General features: G+C 39.1%; 1 protein-coding gene across 1 annotated transcript in view; it reads right to left on the bottom strand.

Annotated features, from left to right (window-relative positions):
- Vav3 (vav guanine nucleotide exchange factor 3) overlaps positions 1-15,028 on the bottom strand; it is a 335,771-nt gene that overhangs the window by 51,596 nt on the left and 269,147 nt on the right. Inside the window, exon 20 of the mRNA XM_055618154.1 lies at positions 7,945-8,081. Coding sequence (XP_055474129.1) covers positions 7,945-8,081 — 137 coding nt within the window. The remainder of the gene's footprint in view (positions 1-7,944; positions 8,082-15,028) is intronic.

The following is a 15,028-nucleotide window of genomic DNA, read 5'->3' as shown; positions in this document are numbered from 1 at the left end:
TGATTTATTTTACAGTGACTATTGCTATCCCCTACTTTTCATTTAATAAAACTGGAGCCCTTACATGTTTAAGGCCCTCACACTGGTAGATGACAGTCAATAAAACTCAGCAAAAGGAGCTCTGATTTCCTAAAATCTAGCATAGGAAAAAAACAAACAAACAAACAAAAAAACACAAAACAAAACACTTGAGAAGTTTGCTTCTCTAGTGCTAATTATGTAAAATCACAAATGAGCTGGGGTGAGGTACCAGAAGAGGTGCATGAAACTGTATTCTTTTGTTGTTGTTGTTGAAACTATATTCTTGAAGCAATTAAAAAATGCAATCCCTTAGAGGAACTCATACATTGAAGGGTGCAAACTACAAAATATATGTTTTCTTTAAGCATGAAAATGAACAAAATATGTACATGGAGACCCTGTAAACATACCTACAAATACAGGACTTCAAATCAATCAAAAAATATTCCTTATAACTGAGAACCAACAAGGAAGAAATACTCTAGTGTTTTGATTTTTAAATAAAACATAAAATTAAATTGGCCAGTTTTCTTCTGTGAACCTTCCATATGTCCAGTCTATAAAAGAAAAGTATATTTAATCATGCCAGCCTCCTTGAGGACTTTGTAACATCTTTAACATTGTTTTGAAATACAGAAAACAAATATGTCAATTTCAGTATGAAGTTTGCGACAAGCATTTCTTTATTAAATGCTGACAATCTGAAAGCACTCCCCTTATTTAGTATTTATCATAGCCAAAAGAATTGAGTTCGTTGGAACACCTTGGGCTTTTGGCAATGTATAAAAGGTTGGTTTTCAATCAATGAGCACATAAAGAGCTGGAGATTTACCATGGAATCTTACCAAGATGATCATCTACTCAGTGGCTCACATAAGATTTATTTGGACTTAATGCAAGCCTGGGTTCAAACCAAACCCACTGTATCCTAATTTTTGAAAAAGGGCTGCCTTTTGGTATTATAAAGTGGCACAGGTTCTTTTCATCAGTTTTATGAACACGACGGTTGTCTGCCCACCTTAAGTGACACACAGAATTAAGCTACATAGAATTTAAAAGACTGTATCCAAGCCACACAGCAATTTAGCCATTAGTAAATGACTTTACTCCAGGATTTCTCACTCTGCTACTGCTCCAAGAAGTCCAGCTAAATATCCTTTAAATGACTTAGAGGCAGTCATAAGACAATGGTGGCACATGTTATGTCTGAGCCAGAAACACTAGGTGAATTTTTAACCTATGCCTGACCATGGAAACCTATTACTAGTTGGCAGCAAGCATGGAAGAGTTCTCTAAAATTAGAGGATATAACGTTAGGCCAGTGAGAGTTCACACTGGGGCACAAGGGCTCCTGGACAGGGAATGCAGAGCTAGCGTTCAGTATACAACTACTATCTGAAATAGATGTGCTAACCGTTCTCCTCTGTTCTAAGCTTAACTGCTCTTCTTCCTAACCATAAGATCTGAATTCCACTAAGAAAGAAAAAGTCATAGACACATTTTGTCATTCGTGTCTCTCCTCATTTAGCCTATGATTCTCTTGAGTATTTCCAATGCCTTTTTAGCACGACACAAGAAAATCTTCACACATCCAGACAGCTGAAGAGAAAAATGAGAATTAAAAGCAGTTTTCTTTTTGTATAGAAATAACAGACAGCAGCACAATATAGTTCAATGAGTAAGGAGGTCACTGAGTCTGAATAGTCATTATTTTCAAATAAATAAATAAATAATAAATAAGTCTATAAACATTATGAAAAATGCTGAAAGCATCACCTAAACATACTATGCTGCAAAAACTAGTGAATAAAAAAAATTTAAAAAGGTATAATTCAGCTTTATGTGTCTAAGAAAAGTAGGGAACAGAGAGGTTGGTTATAAAACATTACACCTACAATTCTCTCTTCAACAGAGTTAAATGCCTGTGAGTACATACTGTACAGGCTCCTGGGTGTCCTGCTGAGCCCTCCCCATGATCTTCACCATGGTCGCAAACATACCACAGTTGAGGCACCACTTCTATGCCTCAATAGCTCCAATATTTTGTGTTTAGCTTCACTATTTTCTATTGATGTTTCTGGATGAGAAATTGCCTGGCTTTTAGCATCCGCAAGGGTGGCTTACAAAGTAAGTTTATTCTTAGCACTGCTAAGAAAAATCCCACAGTGTTTTCCATCTGTGGTCCACTGTGACCTGGGTGTTCTCTGGAGAATCCTCTCTCCTGGTATTCAATTAGCATAATCTCCTTTCCTGTGTCTGAACTCCATGCTTAAACCAATGAAAGCACCAGCTCTGGATATAAAGCTCAAGGCCTGGCAGCGTCTGCCTTTGCATCCTCAATAGGCAGCTGCGAAATGCGAAATCTGACCCTGAGACCAGTGTGGTGAACAGAAGTCTAAAAAGTTCCCAAGGAGGTATTTGTGGTCTACACCTCCACAGACTTCCTGACAGGGTCCCGTCAAATCCAGCAGAAGAGCTATCTTATTAACCTAGGACATTATAAGAACCCACAAAACATTTTTTATTGAAAATGGACTGAAATACTGTCAGAGATCTCATGACACTGAAGAAAATACATTTCAATTAGCAAAAAGAAGTTTGCAGCCATAAACATAAACATCATCAAGCTTGTTAGGGGAGCAGGAGCTTATTCAGTGGTAAGAAGACCTCAGAAGACACAGCACAGTATGAAAATTAAGAGCTTAGACTTGGGGCCAAGAATTTCTAGATATGATTTCCAGTTCTGCCCAGTAACTATGACACTTTGGCCAAGCTACTCAAATTTCAAGTGGCTCTGACTGATGATGTATAAAATGAGAATTACAATAGCAATTATTTTTTTTTCAAAATCTTCACTACTAATACGTGTTACTATATGTAAAATACGCTTATATATCTACTTTGTATTAAAAATTGTATGATTAGCATGAGTTGTTTGCTTATCCTTGTTACTACTATGATTTTTTAAAATGCCAAGTTCTGCCTGATAATAGGGGTGGAAGCAAGAAGGCAAGACAGGATAACAAAACTATCACAAATGGGGCTTTTAGTAAAATGTCACAGAGTAGCACATGGAGATTGTTCTAGTTTCATATTGCTGTGATAAAACATCCAGCAAAAAGCAACTTGGGAACTTCGGTTTCCAATGATAGGTTACAGTCTATCACTGTAAGAAAGTCAAAGTAGGAACTTCAAAGAGCTAGTTATATCACATCTACAATCAAGAGCAGTGAAAAATGAATGTATGCATGCTTACTTATTTTTTTATATTGAACTATCTGAGTTCTTCACTCTTAGACAGTTCAGAAACCCGCTGACTAGGAATGATACTTCCTATGGTAGGCTGGGTTCCCACATATAAATTAACATAATGAAGACAATCCCCCAAAGTCATGTCCACAGGCTGATTCAATCTCAACCATCCTCCATGGCCACTCTCTTCCCAGGTGATTCCACGTTGTGGCAAGTTGGTAATTACAGGTAATCATCACGAGGATGGTGAGAGTTACACGGTTAAATATGAGAATGGTGAGATAAGAAGTCAGAAAAGTAGCAAAGTCATAGCATTGATCCTGTGGTTCATAAACACCTTTGTTAGGAAAAAGAAATATAAGCACTGTTTGCCAAGAAGGAAAACACCGAAAGACACCACTAGATTATGCAATCCTATCTGAATTTGGCAGGGTTATGGGAGATGGCTGTAGGAAACAAATTCTACAAGTGAAGATGGCAATTAAAAATAATCCCAGATATCACATGACATAAAAGTTAGGGCAAGTGTCATGATTTGGGAGAAAATTTTAGAGTGGAGATGGAGAAGAAGAAATTCATTGCAGGTGACTGAGAAGCTAAAATAAGGAGGAACTAATGACCAAGAGTCATAAAGGAGAAAGTGAGAGGAGAGTTAGAATCTACAAAAATGCCAGAAGTAAGTGTAGGAGGGTAGATAAATTGGGTGTTTCTGTTACTAGTCAATATGGATATATAACATTTGAGCAATATGACCAATTATTTTGACCTAAATGACATTTGTATGATATTCCACTGCTTATAAACAAAATAAACGTTCTTTGTAAACCCACGCAGAACATTTATCAAGACTGATAATTTCCTGGACTATAAGACAATTCTTAACTAATTTAAAGTGATCAAGTCATACAATCTATATTCTTTTGAGAAATGAAAATAAATTAGAAATTCAGAACATACCGAACAAAACTGTTTAACTTGACTTTAATATAAAGAGAAAGATCACTCATCTGTATAATTTTTTAGATACCAATGAGGGAGATCAATGTTTTTAATCAAAGACATTAAGAACATATGGAAAATTCCTTAATACTTGGAAACCAAATAGCATATTTCCTAAATTCCCAGAAAAGGAAACGAAAGGGCAATTAGAAAGTATTCTGAGCAGACTGAAAGTAAAAAACAAAGCATAGCAGAATCTAAGGAGGCAGCAAAAATAGTATTAAGAATCTGCAGTGCTATCTGCCTGTTAGAAAATGAAGCAAAATAAAATATGTGAATCAATAAACATGTGTTATCTTAAAAGCCTAAAAGCAAACAAAGTTTTCAACCTGTTAATTAACCAAAAGCAAGGAGAAGAAAGTAAGAATAATGTTAGGAACAGAAATAAATGATCTAAAAAGAGAGAGAGAGAGAGAGAAAAGCAAAGAAACCATAACCTAATTCTATGTTGAGAATAGCAGACATTATAGTCATCGCGAGTGTCAGAATGAACCAAGGAGAGAATCCAAGGAAGAATGGATGGGGATAGTGGGGTAATGGAAGTGACTCTATAAATACTAGACCAACAATTAATATTGTGAACATCAGGCCATTACATTTAATGACAGTTAAAATGCCCACATTCTTAGAAAAAGACTAACTACCTTAACTCACAGAAGAATAATCAGGTAGAAGCACACACTTTTTTACTGATAGAGAAATTTACTTTGCACTTTGAAGAGACTGTCCTACTTCCCGGGTTACGTCACGCTCGGTGGTAAAGAACCAGATGCATTTCCCTCAGATCAGCAACACAGGAAAGACACACACTCTTTTCATTTCCACTTCACACTTTACAGATGTTATAGCCAGTGCCACAAGGTAAGAAGAATAATTTAAAGGTATGTAGATCAGGAAAGATCAAAAAAACATAATTGTTTGCATAAAACCTCTCATTGGATATGGTGAAAAAACCTCTAAGAACAACTGATATTAAGCATAGTTACAGAACAAAAACTCAACGTAGAAAAAAAATTCATTGTAAAAAAGAGAGAGAGAGAGAGAAAAGCAAGAGAGAGAGAGATGACTTTGTGCAAAAGCATGTGTTGTACATGCATGAGGCTCTAAGCTCACATCCTCATAAACCACATAGAAAGCAGGGCATAGCCATGCAGATCTGTAACTCCGACACTGTGGGAGGTGGAGACAAGAGGACTGATATGACTCAGTGGTTGGCAGCCTAGCTCTAGGTTCAGTGAAACATCTTGTCTCAAGGGAATAGAGCAGAGTGTGACAGGACAGGGCGCTGATTGTTTTCCTAGGGCCTTCATTAGCATGAAGAGGTCCAAAGACCTGCATACACATGTATACAATAAGCTAAATACATTCAATATACTAAATGAAAATATAGATTATATACATATTTCCATACACAAAGAAAATATATGTAATTATAAAATGCATAGTATTTTTTAAATTACAAATTTACCAAGTCTAAAAACAGAACCATGGTTGCCTTAGGGTAGTAAACAGGAGATCATCATTGGCGAACATAAGACCTACTTTAGACTGTTGACCATAGTGATCTACACACACACACACACACACACACACACACACACACACACACACATTTCCAAATTATACATTGTAAGTATATAGGGTTTATCATATACCTCAAAGCTGCTCTTCTTTTTTCTAAGTGGCACTACTGACAAAAGTTAAGCATAGACTTCATAGAGTACTAGTCTATGACTAGAACAAGAACAGAAGCAACTGAGTACAGACTACTTCCCCAGTGAGGTTAGCTTTGAGTGTAAGAGACAAAGAGGGGCTCACTCCTCATTCAGAAGGGCAAATACGATAGACAATGAAAGCAGGACAAGACAGGAAACGGGGCAGGAGCCTTCCACAGACAGCCTCTGAGGCTATACTGATCGAGGTATCGAAGCAGATGTTGAGACTCATAGCCAAACTTTGGACAGAGTGCAGGGAATCTTATGAAATAAGGGGGAGATAGAAAGACCTGGAGGAGACAGGAGCTCCACAAGGAGAGGAACAGAACCAAAAAATCTGGACCCAGGGGTCTTTTCTGAGACTGATACTCCAACCAAGGACCATGCTGGAGATAACCTAGAACCCCTGTACTGATGTAGCCCATGGCAGCTCAGTGTCCCAGTGGGTTCCCTAGTAAGGGGAACAGGGGCTGTTTCTGGCATGAACTCAGTGGCTGGCTCTCTGATCACCTCCCCCTGAATGGGGAGCAGCCTTACCAGGCCACAGAGGAGGACAATGCAGCCAGTCCTGATGAGACCTGATAGGCTAGGGTCAGATGGAAGTAGGAGAGGACCTCCCCTATGAGAGGGCTGGGGGAGGGGCATGAGAGGAAAAGAGGGAGAGAGGGCAGGATCAGGAAGGGCTGAGGGACAGGGCTACAGCCAGGGTACAAAGTGAATAAATTGTAATAAATAGTAATAATTAAAAATTAAAAAAGAGACAAAGAGGATGAGGGAATGAGGGAAACTGACAGAACAAACTGGACAAAAGGTCGAGTTCTATGTGTTTTTGAAATGCAAGGAATGTGTACATATAAATGTGCTATAGAAGAGAAGGAAGTTGAAAATTTAGGATAGAAAATTTAAGAAGAAAAGAGTTTTGAATAAGGGGGACATTGTAGGTACAAATGAAAATGTTTTGTGTCTAGGTGGAAGGATGTTAGAGTCAACAGACTTAATTTGCTCCCCGCCCCCCTTCCTATTCTGGGGAGGATGAGGAATGAGAAAAAGAAAAACTCAGGAAAAAGTGCTGGATTTTCAGGAAAGCAGTTGGTTACAGCAGTTGAAATGGTGGTCAGGATAAGTGTTATATCTAAGAACTTTATGAAGTGACAAGAGGACAGACAGACTTTCCTGTGCACAGTAGGCTATTTTGTCCTATGGCCCTTCTTTGCTTCCTTTCCCTTTAGCCAGGATCAAATTTCACTCACATGCCATTCTTCCTACTGAACCTCACCCCCTCCCCATTACCTTAAATATACAATACTTAATATATTCTTCAACTTTATTGGTAAATATCTCTATACATATTAAAAAATATACAGATTCTCTTAATAAATCATAACATTCTGTTACCCAGGTACATAAAATCTTAGCCCTGTACCATATTTATCACAACAAAAATGGTGGACTTATTAGCAAAAAGAGATTTCATCACCAGCTAATATCAATGAAATCAACTACCTTTTACATTTCATATATTTTATGAATAAATGTGTAGAGAGCCTCTAAGTCTTACAGGTACTGTGGGTGTGCAAAAAGTCAAATAGGGCCCCAAATGGCCACTGGCAAGTCAGGCAGGTATTTTCCAAGGATTGAACTCTTAATATATTAAACCATGCATATGAGATCATACCCACAGGTACGAGGTTTGGGAAAACATTCCAGCCAAGTATGAATTTTTAATAAAAATGATAATTATGACTCACAGCACTGACACTGTTTTTTTCCTTTGGTGTTACAGCACTCATGGCCATGTTGACAGTGTAAACACAGGGAAGTTTAATAAATACTAACACCCACCATGCCATATATGGTTTCTGAAGCTGAAGTATGTAATCAGTATCTACAGGCAAGAGTGTTGTGTATTCAATATTCAATCAGCCATTTGATCAGGATAGTCGTTGTCTGACAGTACCTGCCAGAAGGCGCTGTGTGCATCTCCTCTCAGGAGCTCAACAGTGTCCCCTGCCTGGAGATGCAGTGGAGGTCCTTCATGAAGAGCTGGGGATGGGGTGCCAGCGTAGTTCCTAATGACCTGCATCCTCGGCAAACCTGAAAACAAACAACACACTAGTTACCACAGATAAGGCGGTGGTGTGTGCAGGCTGCATGTGCTCTCACAAGAGGAAAAGTGGAGCCCATTATTAGCATTAAAACGTTTAATGCCACCAGCCTCAGGAGGACATCTGAAGCAACCCAGATAGAATGCTGCTCAGCTTCCTCATCACCTGAGATGGGGAGAGAATAAGACGCTGATCCCCTGATCCCTCATACACCTTTCCTTCCCTCACTGTCAGTCTCTTTTTAGTTGAAAAAAAATTTTTTTCTCTTTCAGCTGATGCCTGCTTCATAAACAACACATCACGTTTTGGAAAAGGATCAATTTTTTCATCAGCTCTACCCTTTCTGCCTGTTACTTTCCTCTTGGGTATTGGCTGATTTCATCATGAAGGAGGCTTACCCTATCTGTGTGTGTATCACACTGCCCAGTAGAAGGTTCCTCTCTTAAGGTTATCTTTGTAATTCAAAAGCAAAAAGGTGATGGATGTGTGACTACAATTCTTGAGACATTTATATGGAGAAAGTGTCTGGGATCAAATTTAGGCTTGCAAAACAGATCCAACAAATGGAACATGTCTAAGCCAATAGCATCAACAATATTAAAAACACAGATCCATCCCTGTCTTGCATTTCTTTCAATGTGCAATGAGGGCGTCGGTTCAATATTTCATTTTAGAGAACAGGCAGCTTCAATTATGTTGGGGCCTAATTGCACTGATACTTCTCACAAATGTATGACCTCACAGTCACTTTTTCATTTATAGATGAAGCTGCTCCCTCGTAGAAGAGAAATTGCTCAGAGGCATGACCATCTCTTACCCATTTAGGGGCATGAGCTATTGCTTATTACACTTGAGAAGTGTTTATTCCAACAATGGTGTGATGGGATGAAAGCACTGCACTCAGTATTTGGAGAACCAGTGACTATCATTTGGTTCTGGATATCCCAGATACTTTTAAAATGCTGCATGAAATGCTCTAGCAAGGAGTTTATAGAGATCTCAAAATCCTTTGCAGTCATCACCTACTACTCAGCCAGAGCAGGGGATAAAAGACACACGTTACTTTAAATGAAACAAAACAAAAGTGTTACTCAGGGCACCCTTATCAATCCAGTCAATGGAAAGCAAAGGGTTGAAATTCACTAGCCCTTCACTCCGATTCAGCTGCTATGGCCGTGGAGGTACAAATATAAGTTGCTGCATCTCCTCTTGGCTTCAGTGCCACAGAACCCCCAAAGGGATGGTGACTTTAACTCTGCATCTTCATGAAGAGTTTTCCTACCGGAAGTCATAAGGAAGCACACTAACACAAACAGCATATTTTATTATCCTTCCCCAAGAAACAGCATCCCAAGGTGAAACACTCATCAAACTTGTTTCCCACATGCTAACTGCCTTGAGAACTAAGAGTGCTTATTTTACAGTCTGTTAAATTGCTACTACCTAAAATGAAATCTGCCCTTCCTGTACACCTAAGCAATGTCAAAAACTCAGCATGTGAAGAAGGACTTGGGAGAAAGCAGAATTCTTCACATGCTGTCTGGCTCCCATGTTTTGGCTCAGATTTGTACTTAGTCTGTTTTCATTGAGAATCATCAATGCTTGGATAAGATCTAATTTAGTAGATTCCCTGGACAGTTTTGATTTTATACCATTTAAAAAACATGCTAAAGGCAGGAAAGAATAGGTTTTAAGTCTGAAATAGCATCTGACCTTAAATAGCAAGGCCATAGGAGAGCTGTGACCTTCACTATACTATCTGTGTGACACCTAATGATAATGAGAGTTCTCTTACTGTCAACATGCCCAAGGTAGTCATTCTCAAGAAGAAATGATTAAAAATGCATCGATATTTAAGGAAACACATTAACTCTGATGTCAGTTCACTAAGTATACATTAGAGATTATAATATAAAAATGTCCAGTCTGCACACAAGGCTATGAGAAGTCGGGTCCAAAGTGACGCTGCCTCGGGTCTATTTATATAGATTGGACTGCCATAACACATGTAAAAAAATAACATCTAAAATAGGAAATAATACACAGGTGAACATGGGCTGACTACAAAAAATCTTCTATGTTGCAAAGCGGCAATGAAGGACTTGGCTTGTATACAGTGTTATCTGTTCTTGCTTTTTACTAATTCTATCTTGTCAGCTATAACTTTCTTAAGGGAAGCTGATCTAACTGAACACTAACAGAGACACACTGCTCAGTTTGTTCCTAAAATGAAAATGTGTGGTTGAAATGAAAATGTTAGGTTGGCCAGAAGAAGGCTCAGCCCATGTTATGTTCAAAAGGATGCTGTAACTAGTCTCAACGCAGTCACAAACTAACTGGCAAATATAGGGTTCTTCAACTGACATGCTTTTTCTATGGGAATAAATTGTAACCATATGATAAACTAGAATTGTGTATTTTGTCATTCCCAGAATAATCTGTGGCTATTTGTTTCTAATGGTTAATACTTATCATTTCACCATTGTCTACTGTTAGAGCCATGGCACTACAGAGATCAAAGGATAAAAGAATGAAATGAGGGCAGATTGATGTAATAAAAATGGTCATTTTGTCCTTTGCTTCTGATGCTAGCACAGGACAGGCATTCAACATTGGTATGAAGAATGACTACTTTACAAAAGATCCCTTTATATTCCTTCCTTTAATAATAAGAAAGAAAGAAAGAAAGAAAGAAAGAAAGAAAGAAAGAAAGAAAGAAAGAAAGAAAGAAAGAAAGAAAGAAAAGTTCTAGTAACATTACCAGGAACATATCACAATAATTGAGATTAGAAATCATACTAAAAAGGAAACGAGGAACGGGTTAAATTTTCACATCAGCGCTCTACTATCAATTTAATACTTAGCACAATCTACTTCCACAGCAGGCACCACAATCCATAAATAAGATTAAGAACAGAGAGTAAATTACATTTACAGGTACTCACCCCAAGATTAGGCATTGGCTATTGACTTAATGGAGGACCTTCTCACCTTAGAGCCTGCTGGACAGGCTCCAAACTCTCTTTAAAACTGACCAGAACAGAACACACCCTACACATCCCCATGGCATCTCCATCATTGTGGCATCCAGTTTATCAACAAGATTGTCTTATTGAAAGCTCTATCTCCCTGTTTGACTTATCTCCATTGACCTGCCTCCTTCCATCTGTAATTATGCTGAAGAAAGAAAATTTGTTTTGTAGATTAGTCTTTTAAATTCATTCAACCTAAAACCCCTGAAGCCTGAAAAAATAAAATGAAGGACATCTGTGGCAGGCTCCCATCCTGTTCCCTCTCTTCTACTGCTTCCGGGAACTATCCTGTTTTCCCTTCTGAATGAGAATTAAGTATCTTCCCTAGGGTTCTCCTTGTTGTTTAGCTTCTTTAGGTCTGTAGATTTTATTATGTTTATCCTATATTATATTATATGGCTATATGGCTAATATCCACTTATAAGTGAGTATATACCATGTGTGTCTTTCTGTTTCTGGGATACTTCACTCAGGATGATCTTTTCTAGTTCCACCCATTTGCCTCCAAATTTCATGATTTCCTTACTTTTAACAGCTGAGTAGTATTCCATTGAGTAAATGTACCACAGTTTCTGTATCCAGCAGGGGATCAAAGCAGATGCAGAGACTCACATCCAAGCTCTGGATAAAGCACAGGGAGTCTTATGGAAGAAATAGTGTGCAGAAGGACCTGGGGGGAACAGGAGCCCCACAAGGAGACCAAGAAAGCAATATATATATATATATATATATATATATATATATAGCCCCAGGGACAACTGCAGAGACTGATGAATCAACCAAAGACCATACAAAGAGAGAAAATAGACCCCCTACTCAGATGTAGCCCATAGACAACTCAGTCTCCATGAGGGTCCTCTAGTAAGGGGAGAAGAGAGTCTCTGACATTAACTGGGTTGCCTGCTCCTCGATCACTTTTCCCTGGTGGTGCTTCCTAGCCAGCCCACAGAGGAAGAGGATTCAGGCAGTCCTGATGGGCTAGGGTCAGACAGTAGGGGAAAAGGAATTTCCCTATCAGTGGACTAGGGGAGAGGGTTAGGGGAGGAAGACAAAGACAGAGAGAGCACAGGAACAGAAAGAGATGAGGGAGGAGGTTACAACTGGGATACAAAGTGAATACATCGTATAATAATAATAATAATAATAATATAATAAAAGAAAAAATTATTTCCCCATGTGGACTATATATCAAGGGCTTCTGAAATACAACAAAACAAAGAAACAGTAACTGTAAGAGAAGAAACAGATTTTTTTCCTCATTGCTAATAACCAGAAACAAATAGTCAATGTTTTTAAATGACCCAAATTATACACTTCACTGCACTATAAATCAACAACATACTCCAGAAAGCCACTTCTTTGTGGATTCAGTTTCTGCTCTCTTTCTGCTCCAGGACTACTAAAAGTGGAAACATTGGTGCAATCACAGGAATGCACACCAGGGTTTAAGGCTTCACACTACAACTTCCCTCAGGCACTGACAGCCAGGTAACCATGTGCGATTTTAACACACACATCTGGGCCATCTTGGAAATTCCCAAAACTTCATAGAATCAGCTATCTCTATCTAAAGGAGTGTTATGAAAATGGCACAGCTAAAGTTAGAACTCCTGCCAAATATTTATTTTGGCTTGCTTTACTCCCTACCACAAATTGTTACATAAAACAAACAAACAAACAAACAAACAAACAAAAACCACCCTAAATTTCTCTCTTTAAGTTTTGCTCACACTTGTAATTGTGCTGTTTTATGACAAAAGCAAAAAAACAAAACAAAAAAACAAAAAAATACTCAACCCATCCTTATGCACGTGGAGATTTAGACATGAAAGCAATGGCATCATTACAATGGTCAAATTCCCTTTGACAGCCATAAAGTTCTAGTTAAACAAAACACATACAAGCACATGAAACACAAAGGCTACACTAGTAACACCAGCAGCGGCAGCAATAATAACCACAAAATGCAAGTGTCTTAAAGCAGAACCTGAAACTTCTTTCAAAACTGACTTCGTCAAGAACTCTAAAGCGCTTTTTAAAAAGTGTTAATTCTCAGTAGAAGCTTATTGGAAACCTGTTAGATAAAACCTATTTCATTGCAATTTTCACTTAAACCCTCAAACTTCAGTGAATGCAAACGATGCTAGTCCGTAGTGAAGAGTGGAGTGATGACCACCCTCTAGGTAAGTATCCATTCGCCACGCTGACAGCCCTGCCCAAAGGCAGTGGCCTTCCCCAGGGCAATAACTTACAGGAGGATGCTGCCTAGTAGAGAAACAGGCTGCCAGTAATGTGCTAGCCTTTCACCCGTGAGGCCTAATTTAAAATATAAAGGTAGTCACATTTTTTTAAAAAAAGTAATTAGTCGTACAAGGTGTCAGAGGATGTGCTTGGTGTGTATCCTGGGAAACTGATCACAGGTATATCCAACTCACTCATTCATTAACAGTGTTTGAGTACCATTCAGTGCTGGGCAAGGCAGTTCTGACGCAGAGCAAGAACAACGTCCATGTCCTTACCCGGCCTGTGGTTCCTCTGTGGAACACATCAAGACTGTGGCTGAATACAAAAGCAATAGTGCACTAGGTCATGGATTCCCTGGTTGGGGTCGGGGACTTTCAAAGGCTATTAGTATCCACAGAAGTTTTAGGAAAAAAAAAAATCATGTTTTGTATAGTAAGTCCTAGGTAGGCTCCTGAGATGTGTGCTTGGTTTTTTTGCTATTAGCTTCTTGGCTAGGACTTCTAAACGCTAGCCGGGCTTTGAAATCTCTTTCTTGTGGATACATGTCTGAAGCACATGACCAACTCACCATGAGGAAACTTGCTTTTGAGACAATTACAGTGAGGTAAGTGGTAACTGGCATCATTCCAACAAAGATCTCTTCAAATCAGCATACAGGGAGCTGGTGAAATGGTTCAGTTGGTGAGAAAACTCTGTGCAAGCATGGGGACCTGCATGTGGGTCCCAAGCACCCAGATAAAGACACTGGGCATGGCTTCAAACCTGTAACAACAGCCCAGGGGCATGCAGTAAACCAGGGCTTTCTGGCTACCCAACCTAACCACAACACAGCAGGTTCAGTGAGAGAGCCTATCTTAGGAAAATAAAGCAGAGGAGTAAAGCAGAATACTTGATATCCTTCTCTGGGCTCCGCCCACCCACCTTCCACATACACAAACACCAAACACTGGGGGGGAGAGGGGGAGGGGAAAGCGGGAGGGGAAGGGAGAAAGAGAGATAGGAAGAGAGAGACAGGTCATACACACAGAAAAGATATATATATATACACACAGAGAGAACATACACATATACACAGAAAGAGAAAGAGAGACCTACACACAGAGACACACATATACATGGAGGAAGGGAGGAAGGGAGGGAGAGAGAGAGAGAGAACACATACAAAGGTAATTGATTAATTCATCAACTCATCACTACCTGGGCCCCTCTTGGAACAATATTCAAATCAGTCTCTGTACACCTGGCTGAGAGGGGATGCCAGGCTGAGGGGAGAATGCCGGGCTGAGTGGGGGCCACCTAGCTTCCCCATGGTCCATACCTTCCAGATCTCTTTCCAAGACAGAGCTGATCCTTCCTGCACATACAGTCTTCTCTCAGAAACAACACAAACCTCAGGATGGAAGCCTTCTGTTCTGACATAAGCAGGCAAGTTGGTGTAAAAAACTTGCCTTAAAAGAACTAATTGTTCAGTAGAGTCTCAGAGACTGTCTGTTGTAGGCTCCTCTCCTGTTCCCTGTCTTCTCCTGCTTCCGATGTCTATCACATTTGTTCTTCTGAATGAGGATTGAGCATCTTCTCTAGGGTCTTCCTTGTTTAGCTCCTTTATGAGTATAGATTTTTAGTGTGTTTATCCTATATTATATGGCTAATACCCACTTAT

Source organism: Psammomys obesus, unplaced genomic scaffold (assembly GCF_907164565.1).
Source record: "Psammomys obesus unplaced genomic scaffold, mPsaObe1.curated_primary_1811, whole genome shotgun sequence".
Classification (NCBI taxonomy): domain Eukaryota; kingdom Metazoa; phylum Chordata; class Mammalia; order Rodentia; family Muridae; genus Psammomys; species Psammomys obesus.
The sequence above is the reverse complement of the archived record's forward strand: the minus strand, read 5'-3'. Positions and strand labels throughout refer to the sequence as shown.